The 26,544-nt window shown below is 38.1% G+C and overlaps 1 protein-coding gene across 2 annotated transcripts in view; it reads left to right on the top strand.

Annotated features, from left to right (window-relative positions):
* Window positions 1-26,544, top strand: part of OGDHL (oxoglutarate dehydrogenase L) — a 109,040-nt gene that overhangs the window by 15,350 nt on the left and 67,146 nt on the right. For both annotated transcript variants that reach the window (XM_048858031.2, XM_048858030.2), the window contains exons 3-4: window positions 12,162-12,353; window positions 20,750-20,852. In XM_048858031.2, the coding sequence (XP_048713988.1) occupies window positions 12,162-12,353; window positions 20,750-20,852 (295 nt within the window). The remainder of the gene's footprint in view (window positions 1-12,161; window positions 12,354-20,749; window positions 20,853-26,544) is intronic.

The following is a 26,544-nucleotide window of genomic DNA, read 5'->3' as shown; positions in this document are numbered from 1 at the left end:
TGACATAAATAAGAAGCGTGCAGCATTATGTCCTGCAAATGTAAACAAACTTGTTAGTCTGAGCAACTGGCTGAACAACAAGTCCACTCAATGCTACTTCTAGGCTCTAAAATTTTACATTGTTTTATTTTTGAGTGTAGTTATTTTTTTTGTACACAATTCAACGTTTGTAAGATCAACTTTCATGGTAAAGAGATTGCGCTATAGTACTTGTATTAGGTGAACTGAAAAATATATATATATATATATTTTTTACAGTGTAAATATTTGTAATCAACAATAAATATAAAGTGAGCACTTTACACTTTGTATTCTGTGTTGTATTTGAAATCAATATATTTGAAACTGTAGAGAACACCAAAATAATTAAATAAATGGTATTCTGTTACTTAACAGTGCAATTAATTGTGATTAATTTTTTAATCGCTTGACAGCTCTAATTTTTTTTCTTACTCTATGATGTTTTTTGTCAATTATTAAGACTTGCTTGTTTGTATGGGGATGCTAATTCACTTAAAATATTTGCTTTTATGCATTAATTTTTTGCATGGATTGGAATCTTAACTTATTTAGTTACAGAAAATTACTCTACTCTCCTGTCTTGCTCTGTAAGTAATAGTTCAAACAAGTGTTTGGTGAAACCCTGCTATTGTGTGTTTGTGTTTAGGCACATTTTTATAAATGTGTCATATTTAGAACTTGGTTTTACTCTGATAAATCATCTAGAAATGAGTCAAATGAGGCTTACAAATTAAAAGGGAGGCCAAAATTAGCAATTATGATTTTTCTTTTGGTTCGTCTGTGTGTGAATTTAGTTCTGGTGAAAGGTGACAGCAGTGGTGACTGAAGCTTCTGTTTCTTCACAGAACAAGTACAGCACAGACTGTGCAGGCTTCCCTGTTTTACCTTACCTCTGAGCTGGAGGGCCCATCTCCAGGGCCAAGAGAGGTAGTTCAGTTTCCAGGCCCTTTCTGGCTTTGGTTCCTATGAGGAGACTGCCAGCAAAGTTACCAACAAGTGTTCTATAGGATGGTGGGGTTTATGAATTCAGTGGATATAGTCCTGAGACCACCACCTTTTTTCACATATGTAATTCAACACTTCTGAGGTGGTGACAATTTTTGGTTATTAATTACATGGGCAGTTTTAAAAGTATTTAAAGGGTTTTAATTTTTTCTCCTCTAGATTGCCAGGGTTTATGGCTGCTGCTAGCATCTCTTTTAAGAAAAGTGCAATTGTTTACTCTTTTTATGCCTGACTGCCCCATGTAGCTATGGAACTTACTCATCTCTTCTTCATGTCTTAATTAGGCTGAAAACAAAATTTAATTTAACAAATTTTTTTGTGTGTGTTGGTGTTCAGCTGATCAAAAGGAATATGTACAACATCATTCAATATAGTAAATTGACAATGTGGCTTTTCCCTTTTTGGCCAGTAGTAATTTGGAAGCCATTTTTTTGATTGTGTTAGGGAGTGAAGAGTTCTTGGAGTAAATTTTTCAGCAACCAGTCTGTCTCGTCTGTCTTAAGATCTGATCCTGTACACACATGAGAGTGACTCACATAAGAAAAGGGCTAACGACTGTTCTCTTAAAGATTTGCAGGATAAGATCTTTAGACTTTAAGATCATCAAGACGGAGAATATGCCTTACTTTGTTTGCAAAATGATGTGGAACCATACATTTTTATATAATGATTAATACACTTTTTCAAGTGTTTCACAGCATTTTAACATTGCATGTCCTATTGACTTTGATGGATTTTCACGGCTAGAAATCCATGTAAAGTTGAAAATTTTTCTACATGTGGTGTTTAAATTAATATTAACTGTGTCCTCAACACAGGTTAAGTTCTGCACAATGATGTTAAAATAAAAAAGGAAATAAGATTCACCTGTTACAGTACACTGATTACGGATAGTGGAGCTTTAGGAGGATTTTAAAGGTCAATAGGCATCTGTTATACTTGCAAATATTGCCTTTTTTTTAATTGTGCGTGGCAACACAGTTCAGAAAAATGTGACTTCAGCTAAGCTGCCAGTTTGGGTAGAGGGAAACTACCATGTTATGTGAGAACTTTGGTGGCAGCTTCTCTATTATTGTATTATACTAGCGCTTAGAAGCTCTAACTGAGATTGAGGTCCCATGTACTATGTGCTGTAAAAATGTATAGTAAGGGACAATCCATGCTATGGTGACCTTATTAGGTAAGTGGAAAAGAAACAAAAGGTGGGAGAGAAAAGGGAGGCACGGAAAGGTGGGGTGACTTGCCTATGTTTATAGAGCAAGAATTAGAACCCCGGTCTCTGTCCCAGTGCCCTGTCCATTGGACAGTGCTTTGAGAACCACGAGGTCATACTTGCAACCATGGTGGTTTATTAAGAGAAAAACAAAATCAATCAACTTTATTATCTGTTTTTTTTTAGCACTTTTATTTTGAGAGGTTTTTAAACAGTAAGTACACTTGTATTTGAAATAATTAAGCTATTGAGTAAATGAGAAATGTTTAAGCAGGATGATACATATTATATATTGACCAACATTCTTTGATGGGCATCTTACCCCTAAACAAATAGTGCTTAGCAGTTAGGGTACAAGCTCTAAAGCAGTCAAAAGAAACGGAGATTGTTATCCTGGTCATTGACAAAACTGCTTGCCTGGAGGTCTGTTGTCTTCACTTTGCTTCTGGAATTAGCTGAGATCTATTCTTCTGGTAGTAATTGACTCTTTAAAGGGCTGCTTTGCAATTTTAAGAACTTGTGGGTATTTCAGTGTCTTGTAGGTAAAAACCATTCTAACAATGCTTCAGATACTGTAATTTGATCTTCAATTTTTGCCCCAGATCCCAAATGGCCCCCTCAAGGATTGAACTCACAACCCTGGGTTTAGCAGGCCAATGCTCAAACCACTGAGCTATCCCTCTGTTTGTGTCATTTGTGAAGTTGAAAGGGACATGATCAGATTAAAATCATAATTAAAAAAGAAAATATTCTAAATTACTATAAACAACTTGAATGATTAAAATTGAGATTTAGCAAATCTACTTTTTTCTTTTCTCTGGTTATGCTGTGTATTTACTTTTTGCAGTCCCCCTAGTCTGGATAGTGAAAAATGCACTAGTCACTTTTGCTTTTGTTTAATGAATTTAATTTTTAGCTTCTGGCACACAAACTCATTGCTACAGTGTTTGGATTGTAAATATCACAGATCATGTTTAACAGACAAAACATTTCTACTGGATTTTTTTAAATGTCACCTAAATGATTTTTTTTTGTCTTAAGTTCTGTACTTGTTGTTTTTTTTTTTTTAATCAAATCTAAATTTTGGGCCATTTTTGACTACAGTGTTGCTTTTTTGAACTACATTCCCCAGGACCAGCCCCTTAAATTCAAAAAACAGAAAATGGCCTTAATCTTCCTTCCACCCTTCGCATTAACTCTGTAACCTGCTATATTATCTCCTCTCTAAAAGAAGATTATAAAGATTCTGCTTCCAGAGTCATGGCTGCTTTTGCCACCCCTTGCCAAACCTAGCATGCAAGATTTATTGAGAACATAGACATACAGGTTATATCATTCCCCTGCTGTCTGTCAGAACTTGCATTTGAAGTCAAATAACTGTAAGGAATTCTAGTGAACATTGGATATGTTTTTTTAAAAATCTAACAATCTTGTCAGAGCATGGTAACTCTTAATCTATTGCATTACACTTGCTGAGGTCAAGTTTTAGCTGGCTTTCTACCTAGCTTTTATTTGTGTGTAGGCACATATATTTGCGCTTGCACTTTTGTTGGCACAGCACCAGTATGCATGCCATGTAAAGTCTAACACTTTCAGTTTTATCTCCTAGACTTACATGAGTGTTAAAATTTGCAGTTTCAAAACTCATTGTCTTCATTAGGTTTTGCAGGCGTAAATTCAAGCACTTACATATGTGTGCAGGTGTTAGTGTACATGCAGTTATTTACAGCTGCAAAGTGCAGGGACAAGTATGTGGCTCACGTAATCCTGCACGTGCCTAAATTAAAGGCGGCATTTGCAAATTTAGGTTGCATTCCTGCGGTTGTGGGAGGCTTTTAGTTTTCTCCCTCTTAACTCAATTCTGGGTGCAAGGGAACTTTAAAAGACTGCTACTGGGTATGTTTAGACCAGCCATTGTGAATGTTTAAAGGGACACAATCAACTTAAAAGTCACTTTTTTGAACATTTTTATTTAGGTGCTACAAGTAACACTAGTAAGATTTATGTAAGTGAAAGATGCTAGTTGAAAAACAAATATTTTTTTCAATGTGTTTTCTTTCTGCACTTGATATTATTTTGCTTGTAGCCAGTTTCACTTTTCCCCCTTGTGTAGTCAATATCCCCCATTGTTTGAGAGTTTTTCACACAACAGCAAGGGGGGAAAAAAAAGAGTTCTTCCATTTGTTTAAATGGTGGGAGGGATGCAGGGGAGGGGAGAGGGAGAGAAACCACAGAAATTTGTGGGGAGACTCTAACAAGTATAATCGCAAAGATTACATTTAGCTCTCTTGTAAAAAATGGACTTGATTTCAAGTCAACGTTGTCACTTTAAAGAGATAAGTGCACAGAAGATGGTTTTTCGTATCATTCAGTGAATCCAGATGAATTTACAAATTAATCAGGCCATTAAGGGAGTCAAGGAACTCATCCTAAAGCAAGAAAGATGTAGTAGACTTAAGATGTTAATATTTTATTGATGGAAAGTACTGTGTTACACCAGTTAAGAATTTGAATGTTTCCTTAACCCATTGGGCAGCACCTAGAAACTAATATGTCCAGCATAGTTTGCAAAGGCCTGATTTTGCATCAGGCTTATGACAATTATAAAAGCCAGTGAATCTGAGTATTTTGGATACTGTACCAAAGGGTTATTTCCCTTTACTTTGGACTTCCTCTGCTGAGCTGTAGGATGTCTCCTTTTGAATCTGGGAGGTGGTAAGATTTTAAGCTGATTCCGCTCACTTCTTCCTGGAAACTCCTATAAATCTCCATGAATCTCTGCTCCCTACATTACTTTTCTCAGAAGGGTGCTAGAAGGTGTGGCTGCTCGTGTGTGTGTGTAATATATATATTTAAAACCTTCTGTTTGCAATGTAATTATGAATCTGAAACTGACACTCTCATTGTCATCAGTGTTGGCACTTACAGATCTCACTCTGTTATGCAGATTTTTGGAATATTGAAGAGAGAATAAGGATAATTTTTCCAGGGGAGTGGGATGGGGAAAGTGCGATGGGATTTCTCTTGGAAACTATTTTAAACCCCCATTCTCCTCACCCCAGTTGATCCTTTTCTGAGTTGCTTTTGTACTCCTCTGTGTTCATCTTCCTCCTCCTGAAAGTAGTACAGTATCTAAAACAGCTATGGTCATAAAATAACATGATCTCTAACAATGTGTCGTCATTTCTGCTCATAGAGTGGTGTCAGGGACATAGATCATAGGGAGGGGGCTTGTCAAGGCTCAGTTATTACTATTACAAGATTAATTACAGAACTGCATGGTTTGATATTGAGTACATAATGGTTACCATGTTTTCCTGTATGCCGCCACTATACCGTGAGCGTGTAATTGCTTTCTTATGTTGTATGCTTAGAAATCAGTCTCTATAAAAGAGAGACGACTGCTGTATGAATGTGAAACTAAAAAATAAGTTCAAGGAACCATGTTCTAAGGCTTTATTGTGCTGCCTTTTCATGATAGGACAAAGTACATTTTAGCAGAACATGGAAATAGGCTTTTTAGAATAAAACTACTTTAGATTTTTCTGGAGTGATGCTAGAATATAAAATAGCTAGTAACCTACCTTTATGTATGTTGATATCTACTGCTTTACAGTAAGTAATAACAAAACACTGTCATTGAATCATTTGAATTGTGTTTATATTTGTTTGAGAGTAAAAGCACATATTTATTTAATAATTTGCTGCTTTGGAAAAAATGTTGAAATACAGGACACAACAAAACTTATTAAAGGTTTAATTCCTTTTTATATAGCTGCATTTAATGTAATCATTCTGCTGATAGTCTGTTCTTCCTAGTACTATAACTTAAATAACCAGATCTGTGGTGATACTTTTATCTTAAAGAATTTTACTTTTTCAATTTGGAAAGGCTGTGGAACTAGGTGGATCTCAATCCATTCAGTTGCATGATAAGCTTCATTGGTAGAGAGAAAATCTGATGCACAAGAGCTCCAGAAGACTTCATTGTGATGTCTTTCAAGATTGATACCATACAATTTTCTGAAGTTCTTGATGGATGTGTGTCTCGGAAAAACTAATTTTCTTTAGCTAAATGGTGTGTTTTTATCCTCCCCTCTGATGAAATGTCAAACCTGCTCAGCAAATCAATACAGTCAAGAACATCAATAGCAAAAGTGAACTTATACCCCCTGGCCCCATGTGCCTCATCTGCTTGTATCTTCAGATGTAACCATTCTGAAGCTATTTCTGAAGTATTTTGTCATATTGAATTTGCATAGCGGGAACGGGGTCTGTGGTTATAAACCTTAAAAACAGTTAACTTGTTAATAATTTCTGAATAGATTTTCCCACCAACAGCCTCAAAGACCATTTGTCTAGAGCCGTATTATTCCATTGCTTGTTGGTCTGCCTTGTAATATACTGTTTTTATATCTAAATGTAAAACCTTGTGAGAGACGTAACTTTTACTGTTATGTCTCTCACAAGGTTTTACATTTAGATATAAAAACAATGTATTACATTTGTACCTTCCATGACTGTAACTTAGAATTTATGAATATCAAATGTCAAATATGCTGTGAAAATTAGAAACCTGAACTAATAAGCTGTTTGAAACTTCTTAATTTTAATGATCATTCAGAAAGGACACTAATAAATGCTGTATTAAGCTACCTTATTCTCACTACCTGAAACTTAGAGTTAGTTCAGTGTACTCTAATGTGTGAATCTTTAATGTTCCTTTCTGTGTAACTATATGGAAGTGCTCTTTCAGGAAACCTTTCTTAATACAAGTGTGATCACGGAGTACTTTGGATGAGCAGTCCAGTTTACCAGCTCAACTCCAGTCATCTAGAATCTACTATATACCCTGAAGATCTTGTTTCAGTATCCTGCTGAAACTGTCTTGGATAAAGAGATTGTCTTGTGTCTGATTTGAAGCAATGAATTTATGTGATAATGCTTTGCTTATGTTGCTAATTTTGTTTTTAAAAAAAGTTCAACCCTCCCCAAATAGCTGTCTGGATTTTGTTGTTTGAATTGTTTGGGTAGGGTTTAGTTAGAAGGGGATTAATCAAATGGGAATAGATGCTAACTAATCAATGGGATTTGAAGTTAAGCATGTACATAAGTGTTTGCAGGATCAGGGCCTAGATCTTGAAGATTGATGTGGAATCATTTAGTAGAGAATTTAGATTTCAGATGGTTAGTATCCCATGAATTATAGAAATACCACATCAGAGTAGAAGGTTATCACTCCAGAGACATGCACTTCTGAGACCCAGGCTGTAGGCCTTCTCAGATTTTCTACGCTAGAATCAGAATAACTTTCTTAAGATATTAGTAAAATGTGGACTTAGTACTACACTGGAATAGTCATACAGTTTTGGTCTGTCTAGTACCTGTTCTAGGATACAGTGGAGGCCCAGCATTCAAGGATTAAATGAAGATGTTCAACCTATCTACTTGTGCCCACACCTAATTGATGGGGAGGACCAGGACCTCTTTTTCAGTGACTTCAGAATAGTTTTTTATGAGAGTTGAAAGGATTTCCACCTCTTGGGTTCAAATATTCCCTTATGCAGGAAAAATGTGGGGGGGGGGGGAGATAACAAGCAACTGAATTCCTACTAAAATATTTCTCCACCCCGCAAAGTGAGGTATGTATCTAGCTGTCAGGGGCATTGCGTGGGAGGCTGTGTTGTAGAGGAGGAGCTTCTACATAACCAGCAGCATCAATGAGCATCAGATCGGAAAACCTGTAATGTACTAAATATAAATCCTGAATAAATAGATGGTGACAGTCTGCTTGGCACCATTTTTGAAGGTATAGGTGTTTGACAATGTGCCCCTAGGTACAAGTACCCTGCTGGGCAGAACTCTATGGATAGTGACATCTGGTTGAAAGACTAGCTCATTTCCTCTGGTTTCTCTGAATCCTGTGCATTTCAGAAAGGAAATTTTAATAATGAATTAAAACCCCAAAACTACTGAGTTAGTTGACAAAATATGACTCTATAAGAAGTCTGAATTTCCCTAGATAAATGGGATGGCTAAAGGGTGAGGAAGTTTGCAGCTCATCAATAGTGTACCTGACCGCGCTCTTGAGTCTACAAACTGAATTCCTCTCGTGAATGAATAAGCTTCTAAAAGTAGTGGGTTATTGCTACTAGCTTAAAATTAGCATGAATACCAAATAACTTCAGGAAAAAATCATATTTGGGGGGAAGAAAGGTATCCATCCTGTTTTTGCTTAGCCAAAGTGATGCATTTAAAACCTATCCAGTGGCTGGAGACGGAACAAAGCATTCTAAGGAATTAGAGAAGTGTTATTTTGCTTCATCAAGTTTAATGGGTGTGGATGGGGGAGGGAATAGCGGAGCCCCCTCTGTTGGGCTATCAAGTTGCTCTGATTTATGCCAGTTCAGGGCCATGTGTATACAGTGCAGAACTTTCAGTCACTCAGGCTCCCTGGAACAATACAGCGGAGCAACTACATAATAGAGAACACAATCCTGCTAGTTATTTGCAAATAGCTTTACAATTAATGTAAATAAGAATAAAGAACATCAGAGACTCTAGAGCCTACAGGCTGTTAAAACACCCAATCTAAACCACATATAACATTTTGTGTCCGCTCCAGCCACTGAAATAATACCTGGCCCTGGGATTTCAGTGTTTCACAAATATTGAATATCACTAAACCCCAGGGAGGTGGGAAGCAATATTGCCACTTTACAGATGGGCATGCTCAGGCACCGACTGATTGTATGGGTTACCCAAGTTTGTGTCAGACCCAAGAATGGAACCCTTCTGACACATGGGCCCAGGCCTCCATATGTAGGGAGGGAACTTGGTTACTGTCATGCGTGTGCTTGCACCATTAGAGCTCCCCTTTTTCTCCAAGGGTACCATGAGAAGAGAATAGCTGTAACTTGCATTTGGAGCCTCTTGGAGCACTGTGGGCTGAGGCTAGCTTGAGATATGCTGATTCAGTGCATCCTGGGTGCCCTGTCCTGTCCTCTTTCCTGTCAGCATGACCCACTTTAAGGACTGTACTCCCTGGGCCCCACTGGGCAGACTTTCTACCTCTGGTTACTGCACCCTTGGTTACAATGGACAATCAAATCCATTAGCTGTAAAAGAGTTTAGAAAACATGTCTCCAAAGTAGTCAATATTGTTCTGACTTTCTGTAGCGCATGTGTTTGGACTCCGGTTCCACTAGGGAAAAAATGAAGTCTTGCTAACGTTTCAGGGTTTTTCTTTAAATAAAGATTAACAGTTGGCCTAGTGAGACTGCATTGCAATTAAATTCCATATCATGGCATTTACCTTCTACTGAATCTGAAAATACCATCTATTGGAAAACAATCACAATTGTCCTTTTTGGTTTCCAGTAATGTTTGTTACATAGTCTTCCTATTTCAACAGTGAGGACAAGTTGTGTGGTAGTTCTGTATCTGACAAAGGGTTTAAAATGTGATGGCTGGTGTGATATTTTGCTGTAAGGGTTCAATGCAGATGGGTTTTTTCGATGATGGTTTTTATTTTTTTAAACATAATGGAGGTTCTAATATCCAGGACATCAGATTAGGTATTTGTTTAATTAGATCCATTTTTGTTTTAAAATTTTTAAAATAGAATCTCCCCAGTTTGGCTAGCTAAAGGGGGAAGTATTAACAATTTTTTCCAATCCAATGATGGAAATCAGAGGTGGAACAGACTTACTAGGCAGCCCCTGGTGATGCAAGATTGTTCTTGTTTTGTTTTTATTTTTATTTTGTCCTGTTCTGCTGTCTACTTCTGTCATCATCAAAGCATTTAATGATGTGTGGCAACATATGTGTTTAGATTAGAAGAGCAACACTCTCCTCTGAAACGATATAGCTCAGGAACCTGGGTGGTGATGGAAAAAGAAGGGGATTTTTGTCTTGGTTTCTCTTATTCATTGTATTATTACATTTAAGCCAACATTTGTGTTGTACCTCAAGGAGTTTGTATGTCTTGCCTGAGAAATAAATATAACCGCAGGGAAGGGATTAGCTCCAGGCTTTTTAATTGTAGGGGGAACTGGATATTATGACTTTAAATCATAACCATTTGCATTTATCTGGAGACATTTGAATAGGACTAATTGATGCAAATAGGTGGATCTTTTGTTTGTGACATTTTGACTTTTGAAATGAGTATCTTCATAAATTATGCCTCAGAGCCACTTACATAACCCTGAAATCACAGCCCTGAAGTCTGGCTGACTATGTAATATCTTGAGATGCTGAAGAAAAGAGCCTACTCCTGAACTCATTCAGACAAAACTCTAAATGTAGTCGATAAGACCTCTACTTGAGTGAACAGCTCGTGCATTGGCCCTGAAGAGAAGACTACTGGAGTATCCAAAAACCCTTAAATACAATTAAAGAAACCTACCTGTTTTATTAATCAAGACTTTCAGATTTAGAGCTTATAGATGCAATAATAGAACTTTCCTGGTTATATATCTGTTAATGTTTGCCTGCATTAACATCATAGGTAAATGGCCTAGATGGATAATGTTATGCTTTTAGCAATGTGACACTTTAGATTTCTCTAAAATAGCCAACCAACCCATCTCCCCCCTGCAAATAAAACCTGTTCTTCTTGACTTTTTGAAATGCCTGTCTGACAGGTCATCTTTATCTGAACGGGTAGCAAGCTGGCATTTGTATTTCATTCTTCAGTGGCATAATGGAAAGCTCTGTAGCATGGCAGAAGTCAAAACCCTAGAAATCAAACAGCAATAATAGTTTACATTTAGCTGGTACCATGGAGTTGCCACAGAACATGAGGGTGGGAGGGGATACCCTGCAGTGTATATGTAATCTTGTCTGAAATTGCATCACAAAATGCATGCGACTTCAAAGGGATCTCACAAAACTGGGTGATTGGGGCAACAAAATGGCAGATGAAATTCAGTGTTTGATAAATGCAAAGTAATGCCAATTGCAAAACATAATCCCAACTCTACATACTAAATTAGCGGTCACCACTCAAGAAAGAGATTTTTGGAATCATTGTGGATAGTTCTCTGAAAAACATACGCTCAATGTGCAGCGGTAGTCAAAAAAGCTAATAATGTTAGGCATTATTAGGAAAGGGATAGATAATAAGACTAAATATCATAATGCCACTGTATAAATCTCTGGTAAACCCATATGAATACTGTGTGCCGTTCTTGTCACCTCATTTCACCTCAAGATGTATTAGAAATGGGAAAAGTACAGAGAAGGACAACAAAAATTATTAGTATGGAACAGCTTCCATATGAGGAGAGATTAAAAAGACCGTGACTTTTCAGTTAGGAAAAGACAATTAAGAGGCGATATGATAGAGGTCTATAAAATCATGAATGATGTGGAGAAAGTGAATAAGGAAGTGTTTTTATTTACCCCTTTGCATAACACAAGACCCCCAGGGGTCACCCAATGAAATTAATAGGCAGAAGATTTAAAACAAACTTCTTTACACAACACACAGTCAACCTGTAGAACTTGTTGCCTGGGGATGTTATGAAGGCCAAAAGTATAATTGGGCTAAAAAAAGAATTAGAAAAGTTCATGGAGGATAGGTCCATCAATGGCTATTAGCCAATATGGTCAGGGATGCAACCCCATGCTCTGGATGTCCCTAAACCTCTGACTGCCAAACAGGGCATGGATCACTTCATAGTTGCCCTGTTCTTTTTATTCCCTCTGAAGCATCTGCCATTGGCCACTGTCAGAAAACAGGAAACTGGGCTAGATGGACCATTGGTCTGACCTAGTATAGCCATTATGTTGCCACATTCACTGTCGCGTTTAAAGTTTACTGCTTTGAATCATGGGTTTTATTTGATCTAACAAAGCAATTTTCTTCCTTCCTTCCCTTTTTCTGTTCATCCTTCTTCTCTGCAACCTTGTCCAGTCTTGGGATTTGTTTTTCCGAAACGCTAACGCTGGAGCTCCTCCTGGTCAAGCTTACCAGACACACTTACCAGACCTTTCAAAAAGCAGAGCGTTGTTGTTTCAGAGTCATGGATTGGCAAAGGCACCAGGTAAAGCTGAAAAACTAGTTGAGGACCACCTGGCTGTGCAGTCATTGATCAGAGCATATCAAGTAAGTGTACTATTGCTACTTATCAGTATATAGGGGAGGGAGTTTCCTTTTAAAAGCACTTTGCAAATATTAACAGATTGCTTTCTTGTGTTTCCTCTGTCTGTATGTTTCCATCTGTTTTATGCCTAGATTGTAAACTCTTTGGTGCAGGCACTGTCTTTTTATACTGTTTGTACAATGCGTAGCTCAGTGAGGTTCAGATCTATAATGGGGTCCCTGTGTGGTACTGCAATACATATTGATTGGTCCTCAAACATTTTTAAGAGACCAATAACTTTATCCCAGTTGTCCACACGGGACACACAGAAGTTAAGTGACAGTACTGCAAAGGGTGTCCATATCTGAGCAGGGACGGTTTAATTCATCTTGGTTCTTTTATTTCACGCATCACTGTGGAACTGGAGTACCTCTAGGGTTTGGCCTCTTCACCAAAACAGCTGATCCTCAGCTCCACCTGCTCATCTGACTCCATCCAGATGGAGAACTGAGTCAGAATAAAGAAATGTTCTGAAATCCAGCTTTTTCACTGGAGCAGATTTTTCTTGGGTAATAAGTGATAATACAATCTATTGCAAAACAGTTGCATATTGTGCAGTAGCTTAAACTGTAGCTGAATTAATGTCTGTCTTATTTTTTTATTAAGGTATGTGTAGTGAAATGACACTCTTTGTTGTCCTCCACAGTGTGCTTTGCTTTATCTGAGTCTGTTTTCAGACAAGGGAAAGCCACTGTGATCTATATCAGTTTTACCTTCTATACGCTCTGAGTTCTCTTGCCCTAGGAAAAAGGAAGCAGTATACTTTGAATGAGCGAGCAAATTCAGCAAAATGTGAATCCTGATCACTGTGAATACGAAAGTTGGAGAAAATAGTTTTGTGACTTCCCTTTCAGCTCATTCTATGGTATCATGTGGTTGAGAAGTAGCATCCTTGTCCCTGTGCTAAATGTGTTCCACTCTAAGTGTTAAATGAACGCATTCTGCAGGATGGTAAATAGGTGCAAAGACCTATGTAAATAGTCATGTCATGGAAGTCACTTAAATAAAAGTAGACTATGCAGAAAATATGATCAGTTTCACACCATCCTATTGTTCCTTCACTTGTGTGAAATCTATAGCAAAATTTTGTTGAAGTAGCAGCAAGAATTACAGAATGTTTGGTTACTCTGATGCTAAAAAAAGCAGTTGGAAACAAAATACCCAGAAAACACAACTTTCCGTTATTTGGGACTATATATTCCCTGATGTAATTGATGGAATAGAGGTGTCTTTGTTTGTTGTAGGCATCTCCATGACAAAATAATGAAAGGATTATTTAAAAGCATTTTGGTGATTATAGATGTATCTAATGCTCTTTATAAATTGTGTTGAAGAGATGCTATCAATTGTAAATGCTTCTCTGTCAGATAATTAAATAAATATAATGGAGAACTTTTGATTTCTCGGACTTGCTAGTTTTGTGCTTTTGTAGTAGACTGCTTTGTGGCCCTTCTGTTGGGAAATTCAGTAAATGTACTGCTTTTTTCTAATACCGGATTCTAGATTCTGTGAAGGAGGACTTAATACAAAATCAGATAGTAATTTATGTTAATAATCCTTTGCCTTCCTTCCCACCCACCCCCCCCAAAAAAAACGACTAAAATGTTTCCAAGTAAATTTCCTGATTTCTCTCATAATATAGATGATCAATTATGGGATTCCTTATCTTTCCACAAGGCATAATAAATCTAAAGCACATGCTTCTGATAATCTGTGTGCTTAAATTTATGCAAAAATTGTATATGAATATTAATGCAAATTTCTAGTCTGTTACCATCTGGAGATGTTGACAGGGATGATATCTGTATTGATATATTTTTCTTATTTTGCTGCTACCACACTCTGAAACCAATGTGGAGAGAGGGAGAAAGTCTTGAGTCTTTGTGGTGATCACCTCAAACTTCATTCTCCTTTTTCAGAGTCCTATATCCTTCTGTTCTTGAGTAGGATTGTGTTTACGTTTGAAGCCAAATCAGAGCTAGTGTTTAAGTTCTGTAATTACACCCAAATCTTATTCATTGTTTGCCTGAAATTTTGGGGCACACGTAGTGGAAATCTCTCAAGAACAGTTAAATAGGAGATTTTTACCACCTTTGGCTGAAATCTTGCAAGAAACATTATTTCAAGAATTTCAGCCATATGTGAATTGAAAAATAGGACTGTTCGAATTTTGCATCCAGTGCAAAATTATTTGATCCTGAGTTTTGAATAGGAGCATTCCTGCCTCAGGCAATTTGAAGGGGATCCATATGAGGTTTTTGTGTTTTGCCCTTCTGTATTAGTTCTCTACGGGTGACAAACAATTCCATTAAAATAACTGATTAAAATGCCTTACATTGTGATTAATTATAGAATCTTACTTAATATTTACTAAATTACAATGCTATCTTAACCATTAATTTTAATGTAGTTCATGGAAATGCCTCATCACTTTTTCTTTCTTTCCCTGTAACTATAAATGGGTCTCTAAAATATGCTTTTGTACAGACTGTTCCTAGCATGATTTCTGGGAAACAATGTAGAGTAAGATGACCTAATTCAGCTCCTATTTGAATAGATGGTAAAACAGGGATTTTAAAAACTTGAGTATGATTCATTCTGTTTCCTTAAATATGTGGCTGAATTTTAACAAAGTTTAAAACCTAGTCATTTAAAAAATGGGTAAATCAATTTTGAAAAATATGGAACTTGTTCTACAGAACTTTGAAAGGTTTGATTTAATCTATGTTGAAATGGAAGTTGTACTTTCTCAGTCATATTATAAAGCTTCAGATGCTCCTCTTAAAGATGATATTTTTGTTAATTATTCCTAATAATGAGACACTTAATTTTTAAAAATTGCTTTTACTCTTACAGTGCAATTTTTTTGTCCAGTGTAAGGTAGCTAATAAATGTTTACATCAATAGTTTTGCACAATTATTTCTGCTTGCAAGCTGTGATTCTTTGAAGCTTCATGAATTTAAGGGTCTTGGAATATAGTGAACATTGCAAAGTTGTGAGCTCTTTGCTGGGAAGAGCAAGCTCAAAGATTGAATATGAATGTATATTCTTAGGTAGGGCCAAAAGCAGTGGTCCTATGTGATGTACATTGGTAAGAAAATGGGTGTAAATTATAAAGTAATGCAACCTATAACAGATTATTTATGGGCTTGCCATATCTTGGACATTCCCATCAGTTGCTTTCTGCTGCACCTCTTTACCACCCCCACTCCCCACCACCTATGACATGTAAGTTAGTCATTTTGACAAATTGAGGCAGGTAAAACCACTGTACCACTTATGCCTGATGTGTGACTTATATTACCACTCACTTCACTGCATAATTTACCCCAGAGACTACCATTGGAACCTGCATCTGGTTTCCCCAGGTTTGAGTTTTGTCCTCACTGACACAGCAGTGAGTAGGAGCCGATTCTAAACACAGGCTGAACTTTGGTGTAATCTCAAGAAGTCAGTTGGGTTCTTTATTTAAAAAAAAAAAGTTTGATAAATAATAATAAGCACAATAATAAAAGGCACAAACAAACTGCTTCCATATCCTCTTCTGTTATATCTTATTTCAAACAGAGGCTTTCAAGCTACTTTGGGTGGAGTGGTCAAAGAAGCCTGTCCTAGTGGTCAGTAGAATTAAAAGTTTTCTTATGAAATGGTCTGCAGAACAAAACAGATGGGGGAACCTCCTGATTTTGAAGGTGGAGAGTCAGTTAAGCTTAAATTGGTTTATTGGAATTGTTGGAATTTTCCTTAATAGGGTGAGGAGGAAACCAATATTAAAACACCTTTGAAAAGAATTCCCTTCTGTGCATTCACTCTTGAACTGATATGTAAAGTATTAACTCATTTCACAACACATTGTAAATTTGTATGCATTATTCTTCGCACAGCATTCTCACAATCTTTTTTTCTATTTCAATAATTTAGCTTATTTTTAATATTAATCTTGCAAACCGGGAGCACTATCAGACTTGTGATTTACATGTGTCCCTAAAAACAACGTGTCTTGAAAGTGTTTTGCCAAGAGTGGGAAATATTATTCAAATGATAAATCTAAGTGTGGTGCAGAAGTGCTTCTTTTGACATTTACTGTCACTGTGTGTAATAATTAATAATTTTTTTGCCAGATGGCTTTTTGTGAGACTTTTACTGTTATACCTCACATGATTTATGTTATGTTGTCTTGGAATAGTTATCTATTACAGAGATTAATTAACAGGAGATAATTGAAAATGTTAATATCCATAGAAAATTGTTTCCCTTTGCTTTTTATTACTTCCCTCTTTCTTGAGTTTGTGCAGTTGATCAGGATAAAACCTGTAAGTGACAGAAAATAAAAATAATACCCAATGGAAATCTATTGAGAGGCTCAATCTTGCAAGCTCTACCTACAGGGCATATTGCTTACTACCATGAGTTCAGATGAGATTACTCGCAGTAATAAGTATTAGGTTTTGGTCAGAAGTGTTTGCTGGATTGGGCCCTGAAGATGAAATCCTGGTGTTAATTAGTGAATTTTGTCACTCACTTCAGTGAGATCAGGATATTAGAATATGACCCTATCATGTGAGAGACCAGCATGACTTTGGAGATGTCCATCCTAGCCCAGTGGTTGGGGAAGACTTTTTTTTTTTTTTTTAAATATTTTTTCCCACACCGCTGCAGCATTGAACCTTTGAATTTCTTCACCGCCCTCCCACCCCCACTATTTGTATCTTGTAAACTAAATCAATGTGAAGTAGCAACTGAAAAAAGAAAACGTATATGCTAGATCTAGCATTTTATATTGTAATAGACAATGTTACTGTTTTGTGCTTTCAATGAACCAAGTAAGCATCAAGTAGACTTACACACAAAGTGCCCTGTATTCATATGCATATATAGCTGCTGTAGAAATGAAATGCTGAATTTTCCTTTCTGGCGTGTGTAGTTCCCTCCAAACTTCTTATTTTTGAAAGTGTGGCTTTATGCTAAAAAAGATGTACGTAAAATGGCACTATTTTAATTGACAGATTTTTTTTTTCAGAATTATAGCTGTTAATACTAGTGCCCCAAATGAGTTACTTTTACTTCTTCTGTTAATGCTGCAGAACAAATACAGCTAAACACTGATGGAGCTGAAGATTCTGTTCCATCTTGAGTATCATCAACAGAATTGTTTGCTCAGATGTGTAGCCATTGTAAACAATGGGGTTGCACAGATGTCATCAAGAGCGCAATGTGACCCGCAGAATTTTTAATACTGGTGATGATGCACGACAACCCTGGCTCGATCAATGCTAAATTTACAAGACTGGCAATTATAGAACAATGTTTTGTTTTGTTTTTTTTCTTTTCTTTCCTTTGTAAACAGAGCACATATCATATGGAAAATAGATGCAAATACCAAACTCCACAATGGCATTTTTAGAGTCACTTTTAAGAGTACAACTGCATTTTACGAAATGTTCACAGTTGCTACCTTTTGTACTGAAATTCTAGTTCAGCCCTTGGCTTTCTAGTTTATTTTCACTGATGTTTAGGACACTAATATATTGAATGAAATTGTAGTCAAGTGACTCATAATTTATCCATGAATTTAAAAAATAAGCTGTGTCTGGAAGTTTTATATAAGGGAAATGAAAAGAATATCCTATTACTATTATAAGATATATACATGGTTCCTTAAATTTGCCCAGAGTTTTACAGAACATAGATAAATTGTAACGTCTATCAGAAATTGCTGCTTATGTACAATTCAAAAATTAAACTGAAAGGTAAGCAAGATAGAGAGAACATAATTGCTTATGTCCCCAGTGTTGAGGTCAGTGTTCATAATAGGGATTATTGGGGCATATATCCAGTGACAGTACTCCTTATTTTCAGTTCTTTTCATAGGGCACTATATTGTGACACTTACATTAGTGGTGTGTGTGTGTGTGTCCGTCCCCAACTAAATATATACCCCAAATCAAAACCACAAAACAGAGTACCAAAAAATGCCACCGTGACTAAATAATGGAGGAAAAAATGGTGGTTAAAGGCATATTTTGAAAATTGATAGTCTGGTCCTACTGAGGGCAATAAAAAGGAGCATAAACTCTAGCAAGTGTAAAAGTACACTAAGGCAGGCTAAAAAAGAATCAGAAGAGTGACTAGCTAAGAACGCAAAAACTAACAGCAAAAATTTTTTACATCAGAAGCAGAAAACCTGACAGTCAGTGGGTCTACTGGACAATTGAGATGCTGAACGAGCACACAAGGAAGACAAGCCCATTGCAGGGAAGCTAAATGAATTCTCTGCATTGATCTTCACTGCAGAGGAGCTGGGGGAGATTCCCACACCTAAGCCATTCTTTTTAGGTGCCAGATATGAGGAACTGCCCTAGATTGAGATCAGTAGAGGAAGTTTTGGAACAACCTGATAAAATAAACAGTAATAAGTCACCAGGACTCGATGGTATTCACCCAAGAGTTCTGAAGGAACTCAAATATGAAATAGGTTACATACAACAGTTACTAGTTCTGCTATCACTTAAATCAGCGTGTGTACCAGGTGACTGGAGAGTAGCTAATAGAACACGTGTTTTTAAAAACCGCTCTAGAGGCTATCCTGGCAATTATAGGCCAGTAGGCCTAACATCAGTACTAGGCAGACTGATACTTTTGTTCTTTGCTATAGTTTCAACCAGTCACATAGGTGAACACGATACGGTGGGGAAGAATCAACATGGCTTTGGTAAATGGTGAGACATAATTTCCAATCTATTAGAATTTTTTGAGGGTATCAACGAGCATGTGGACAAAGGTAATCCAGTTGATAGAGTATACTTGAACTTTTAGAAAGCCTTCGACAAGTCCCTTGCCAAAGGCTCTTAAGCAAAGTGAGCTGACCTGAGATAAGAGGAAAGGTCCTCTCATGGATCAGTAACTGGTTAAAAGATAGGAAATAAAGGGTAGGAATAATTGGTTAGTTTTCACAGTGGAGAGACGTAAACAGCGGGGTCCCCAAAGGTACTGTACTGGAACCTGTGCTGTTCAACATATTCATAAATGTTCTGGAAAAAGGGGTGAACAGCAAAGTGGCAAAATTTGCAGACAACACAAAATTACTCAAGATAGTTAAGTCAAAAACTGACTGCAAAAAGTTACAAAGGGGATCTCACAAAACTGCGTGATAGTGCAACAAAATAACAGATGAATTCAACATTAAGGACAAAGTATTGCACCTTCAAAAAATAATCCCAATTATACATATAATATGATGGAATCTAAATTAGCTGTTACCACTCAAAAAAGAGGTCTTGGAGTTTCCTGAAAACATCCGCTCAATGTACAGCAGCAATCAAAAAAGCTAACCGAATGTAAGAAACCATTAGGAAAGGGAGAGATAATAAAACAGAAAATATAATGCTGCTCTATAAATCCATGGTATGCCTGCACCTTGAATACTATATGCAGTTCTGGTCACCCCATCTCAAAAAATCCCCAAACCATTATTAAATTGGAAAAGTTGCAGAGGAGGGCAACAAAATGCTTAGGGGGTGTGGACCAGCATCCTCCAAGAGGGCAGAAAAAATACTGGGATTGTTCAGCTTAGAAAAAAGATGACTAAGGAGGGATATGTTAGAGGTCTATAAAATCTGAATGGTGTGGAGAAAGTGAATAGGGAAGTGTTGTTTACCCCTTCACAATAACACACAAAGTAGGGATCAACTAATGAAAATAGGCAGCAGGATTTAAAACAAATATAAGGAAGTACTTTCCACAATGCACGATCAACCTGTGGAACTCTTTGCCATGGAATGTTGTGAAGGCCAAAAGTATAAGTGGGTTCAAAAAAGAATTAGATAAGTTCATGGAGGATAGATCCATCAATGGTTGTTAGCCAAGATGGTCAGGACACCACCCCATGCACTGGATGTCCCTAACCCTCCAATTGCCAGAAACATCTGGCACTGGCCACTGACAACAGGAAACAGAGAAACGGGAAAGGAGGAAAGAATGCACCGCAGCCTGACTCAACAATTCAAATCTGCCTTTCCATTGGGAAATGCCTGCCCCAACTGTGACAAGACCTGTGGGTCAGGGATTGGTCTAATTAACCACCTGTGGATCCATCTGGGATAACCGGCTATCATTTTATGGACGATAATCATACTCTAACTCTGAGTGATGGTTGACTGCTATTGGGCTAGATGGACCATTGGTCTGGCTCGGTATGGCTGTTCGTATGGTTTTTGTGTGTGTATGTTTGATGATTCCATGAGTTATCTGTGTGTTGGGGGCACAATTATTGGCAAGTTCTCCCTTTTTACTGACTTTATCATGATTTTTTTTTTCTTGGTGTTTCCTCCCTCTTCCTACCTAATTGCACCCATACAGATCCGTGGACATCATGTGGCTCAGCTGGATCCCCTAGGAATCTTGGACGCAGACTTGGATTCATTTGTTCCATCTGATTTAATCACTACTATTGATAAACTGGGTGAGAACTGCAAACTACTTTGATATAAATCAATATGTTTGGCCAGAGGCATGTCTTGTGGTACAATGTATCCTCTAGAGAGAGTCACTAGGCAAGATAATTACAACAACTGAGTGTTCTGTTTTTCTTAGATAGGACAACTATTAATTAGTGAAAATATTTCTCTAACCTTTTTGGTTACTTTATGATAAATCGCTGTGACTTTGCTTTAATTGTGGTACGTTTTTTGTGGCTCTAACCAGTGACCACTCCTCAGGGAAATTTGAAATTCCCTCATTCTTGCACTACCTATTTGTAGAAGCAGCTATAGCTCATTGTTCCAAGCTTGGGGCCATCAAGCATGCTTTTAGAACATTAGAGAACAGAGTATGGATTGGCTGATGAGATGGTAATATATGATGTAAATTTGGCAATTTGCACACTTATATTACAATAAGATGGCTAAATCTTTCCAATGAAGCTTCTCCCTTTGCAGCTGGTTGCCACTGCATGCTATCTAGTTGGAACTTTTATTATGGGGAGGGTATAGGGGACAACAGAATTAAGATCAAGTGCATAGTAAATGAACAGTTACACAATGCCCGTAGTATCTTCCTAGTGTATTAAAAGGACAGGAAACAATCATACACAGTGCATGGTTCTGGACCACATCTAAAGCGACTAATAGATATAGACATTTCTATAATTGCACATCACTATGGTTTGAGCACCGTGCAGCAGAGATCTTCATTGTCAACTGAATCAAATACAAAATATATCCTATTCATTGTTACATAAGGGCTAGTTTCTAATAATTATTATTTTTAGTCATATGGTCTTCTTGTTATGACTTAGATATATTCCAAAAACCATATTGTCCTAAAGTTTTTTTTAGAGTGATATTATAAACATGCTAAAATCTTAATACAATAGTTCAGTGACTGATAGTTTTTCCTGTTCCTTATTTACTTCTGTGGAACAATAGATTGTGCATTTCCATGAATGAATCTTTCTGTGAATGATACAGAAGCTACGTATTTTTAAAAAGTTTTGATACAAGTTTTCTGACTAAATGAAGAGATGCCCAAACTAGTCTTAGTCCTCTCAATATGAATCCCATCTTCTTTTCTTAATTTGAAGAATCTGTCCAAGCTGTATCCTGTATCTCAGGGATTGGCAACCTTTGGTACATGGCCCACCAGGGTAAGCCTCCTGGCGGGCTGGGCCAGTTTGTTTACCTGCTGTGTCCGCAGGTTCAGCCGATCGCGGCTCCCACTGGCGGTGGTTTGCCGCTCCAGGTCAATGGGGTCTGCGGGAAGCTGTGCGGGCTGAGGGATGTGCTGGCCGCTGCTTCCCTCAGCCCCCATTGGCCTGGGACAGCGAACCGTGGCGAGTGGGAGCCGCAATCGGCCAAACCTGCGGACGTGGCCGGTAAACAAACCGGCCCGGCCCGCCGGGGGCTTACCCTGGTGGGCCACGTATCAAAAGTTGCCAATCCCTGAGATACAGGATACAGCTTGGACAGATTCTTCAAATTGACAGATTCTTCAAACTGGCGGACTGTGTGCCAAAGGTTGCTGATCCCTGCTGTATCTTAGAAGAAGAAAATGGAGATTGTAAAATTTTGAACACTGACTGTTAATCTCAGTCTTGCAGTCATCACTTAACGGTGTCTTAAAGCAGCGGTTCTCAAACTTTTTTTAGCAATCCAAGGACCCCCATTTTGATTTATAATTTTTCACAGACTCCCAAACCCCCTGCTCAGCCTCAGGCCCTGCTGCCCCTCCTCTTCCCCGCCTCCCCCCCCCGAGTGCACCGCATCCCTGCTCCTCCCACTCCTTCTGCACACCACTGAACACTTGTTCTGTGGTGTGCAGGAGGTGCTGGGAGGGAGGGGAGTTGATTGCTGGAGCCAGCAGCCCCAGACATGACTCCCTGACCCGGACTCCAGCTTCAGAAATCCTGTCTTAGAGGAATAATGCAGTGTGTCCTGGTTCTCCAAGATTGCTTTAGCTTTCTTAGATGGCATTTGTTTCAGAGATGAAGCAACATGATCATGATTTCTGCTAGAGCAGAAAGAGCTGAAGAAACCCCATTCTTAGTCCTTGGGGAGTCTCCCTTATCTGAGTCTGCTCTCTGGTACAAGCAAAATAATTATGATATGCTAGGACCTGAGGAGCAGTAATATCTGTATTATTAAATTAATATAAAATTAACAAAATATAATTTAAAATTAAAATACTTGCATCACCTTATACTATGTGCAGTCTGCTACTGCTGATTATGGTACCTGTTGAAATGCAAGGCACAAAAAGCAGCTGTAGATGGGAGGGGCTGTTGTCACAGGGATTGTGGGAAAAGAGGAGGGTTCCAACGTAAAACAGAGGTGGCAGAAATACATAGTGTCACCTAATATTAATGTTTGGGACATGCAGCTTTGACCTACCCAGGGTGGGGGGTGGGGTGATCTATATCTTTTGTCATGCTAATCACAGACTAAATGACAGTAGAGGTGACTTGACTGACCAGTCTCTGGTGGCTTTATGTGAGAGCTCAATACCCAGGCAAGGTGAAGAAGGTGCATTACACGCATTGTCAGTGGTGCAGGTTAGTGGCTTCATGGGAGTCATGCTAGTAGCTAGCCTTATGCAGGTCAAGGAGTCATTTTGTGATTCCTTCTCATAAAGTGACACATGTTGCCTTGAGGGGAGTGCAGGGTTTTTCCCCCTCTTGGGATGATTTCATTTCTTCTCTTTGTTGTTTACATTTTCTGTAAAAGGAAAGCCTCAAGCACTCAGGATCCCAGCTGTATTATCTTCATTGTGAAAAATAGTCTGCACTTTTGATTAAAATGAGGTGGTTATTTCCTCCAATGTGAGGCACCATCAGAACCCTGATGAGTTTGGCTCCCAGACTCATGCATTGCATAAGAGAGATTAGTTTATGTTCTCATTCTCAGCCTGCTGGGAGGAGAGATGGCAGGGAGAGCACAACGGTCCTTCAGGGCAGTGGTTCTGAACCAGGGGTCTGGTGCCCCCTGGGGGGCCATGAGCAGGTTTTAGGGGGTCTGCCAAGCAGGGCCAGCATTAGACTCTCTGGGGCCCAGGGCAGAAAGCCAAAACCCCACTGCATGGGGCTGAAGCCCAGGGCCCTGAGCCCCACTACCCAGGGCTGAAACTGAAGCCTGAGCCATGTAGCTTTGCAGGGGCTCCTGTGGAGTGGAACCCTAGGCAATTTCCCTTTTTGTTACCCTCTAATGCCAGCCCTGACCTTTATATGCAGAAAAACAGTTGTTCTGACACAGGTGGGGAGTGGAGTTTTCATAGCATGTTGGTGGGGGGAGGGCCTTCAGAAAGAGAGAGGTTGAGAACCTCTGCTTCAGAGCATACATGAACCTTAGCATGACTTTGAGTACAAGTTCAGTGCAGACCATTGGCGTGTCTTCTCTGAACCTCAAAAATAATGCGCCGTGAAATCCTGTGCATCTTGAAAAACTATCAGTAGTGTGACATCACATGGAAAAAGAAACTAGATACTTGCAATCTGAAACAGGAAGGGATGGCATGTTTAGAAGGGATGGTGCCATGTAAGCATGTGTCTTGTGGGATGTATGATATGAATATGTTGTTAGAAAAAGGAAGTTGGAGTGTGGATAATGGGATTCCCAAGCTCAGTGCTAAGTGTTCCCCTGTAGCTTGAGACCAATAGGGAAACTTACAAAGAGCCTCTAATGACCACACAAGATACTTGAATATGATGGCCAGCAACACACATTTCCTGTATGTAGTGTCCCATGCATCAGTTCCCTTTAGGAGTTATATTTACAATACAGCTAGTTGCGAGGACATATTTTGCAAAATAGTAATGCCTAAAAAATACCTTCAGTGAGGTCTAAGCTCAAAGGTCCCTATCCCTTTAAACCTGAAGTGATGCTGTAGTAAATTTGCAGTGCTGAGGTAAAAGACACAGCTGTGCTATTTGTGCCTACATCACTTCTATTACATTTCCATTGTTTGCATGACTGCCCATGAAAAGTCTGCTAAGTGAGAGAGTGAGTCAGCAAGGAAACAAAGAAAAGTAAAGTTGGTGGCAGTGTGTTCTTTGCTTTAGTGTCACAGACTCAGAACCAAATCTCTTAAGTACTAGTAAATTGCACTGATTCAATTCTATGTATGTCTGTATATGTGCCTTTTTCAAATTTAAAGTGAAAAATGAAGTGCTATTTATCTAGTTACCATTTTTACTTATTTAACTTATTTTAAATGAAAAGATTACGTATTAGTAATAACAATATCAATGAACTGACACTGTTGCATGGTAAGTAGTACACTGAGTTCCATAGTGGTTTGGCCTTTACATTGCTTAGTTCTCTTCTCCCCTTCTAGAATTTGAACACTGATCCTTTTTTCCTTTCCTTGTGAACTCTTAGATCTCTGGGTATTATTCAGGCTGTCAGTCAATGAATGCTAAAGTACTTGCTTACAGTATGTGTTCAATCTATAATGGGTTAAGATTAAGTTACCTCATGCAGAACCTTCACCATGTACTTTGAGCAATGCTGTGATGCTGGTTGGTCTTGTTTATACCTCATTTCTTGGAACTGCAAAAGATAGGTTAAAGATTGGCAGAAACTGATTTCTTGGCCTCGGCAGGTTCACAGATCCCTAAATCAAGGGTGGAGATGATGCATTCTTTTCACAGTATCTGGCCTTGAGAGGAACTCTGATTTATAAACCATCTGGTTCAAATCTGAAGTTATTGATAGGACTTCTGTTACTAATAGCAAAGACAGGGTCAATTTCACCTCCTAACGTTAAAATGAGACCCTGAGATTTTTTCCCCTGTGGGTTTCCAGGTCAAGTGTAACATAGATAAGATGTTTGATGGCATGTGTAAGATAAATTGATAATCTCAGTGAATATCCCCATCTTGAAGACTAGTTGGCACTCTCAAAAGCCAAGGACTGAATGTGTGTGCAATGCAATTATAGCCCAGCTTCTGCTGCATCTCTGATAATCACATATATTATTCCTTCAATCTGGATTTTCTTCAGCCTGTATAATTACTTCTGATTTTTGCTGCTGCTGCTATTTTTAGGCAGTGTGGACAGTAATTTATTGTATTGGCCAGTGGTTGTATAAAAGCATTCTATTGGCTAAAAGACTGCTAATTATTTTATTTGTCATGATCTTACTTACAGACTTTCTAATTTTTACACTTTTAGATTCTAGAAAGAGTTTCAGGAAATACAATTTTATGGATCAATCATTGTTTTCAAGAGAATATAAAGAGAGATTTTAAGAGGAGAGTTGCCAGAAGTACCTGGAATGAACTCAAATGTGTTATGTATTTTTGTGACACCAAAAATGCATTGGGCACAAAAAAAAGTAGTCGTAAGGGAATCATCCAGTCCCTCCCTGAAAAATCTTCCAGTTTCAATTTAGAAATTACATCAGTGAGGATCATAAAGTAAAAATTTGGGAAGCTAAGACAAGGGTTATGGTGTGATGGGTTAACCTACATATGTATCTTTAATCTATTTAAAACTGGTTTTTCTTGTGTTGCCACATTTCATGGCAGAAGTGAGTTGAGATGAAATTTAAAAAAAACCAAACCTATAGTAGTAGGAACTTGGAACACAGGGCAGGCGCCATGTTATTCCCCCTAGTGAAGGTTTTCTGTCACATGCAGCCTTCCATTGGAATATTGTACC

This window comes from Caretta caretta, chromosome 7 (genome assembly GCF_965140235.1).
Source record: "Caretta caretta isolate rCarCar2 chromosome 7, rCarCar1.hap1, whole genome shotgun sequence".
NCBI classification, from domain to species: domain Eukaryota; kingdom Metazoa; phylum Chordata; order Testudines; family Cheloniidae; genus Caretta; species Caretta caretta.
The sequence above is the reverse complement of the archived record's forward strand: the minus strand, read 5'-3'. Positions and strand labels throughout refer to the sequence as shown.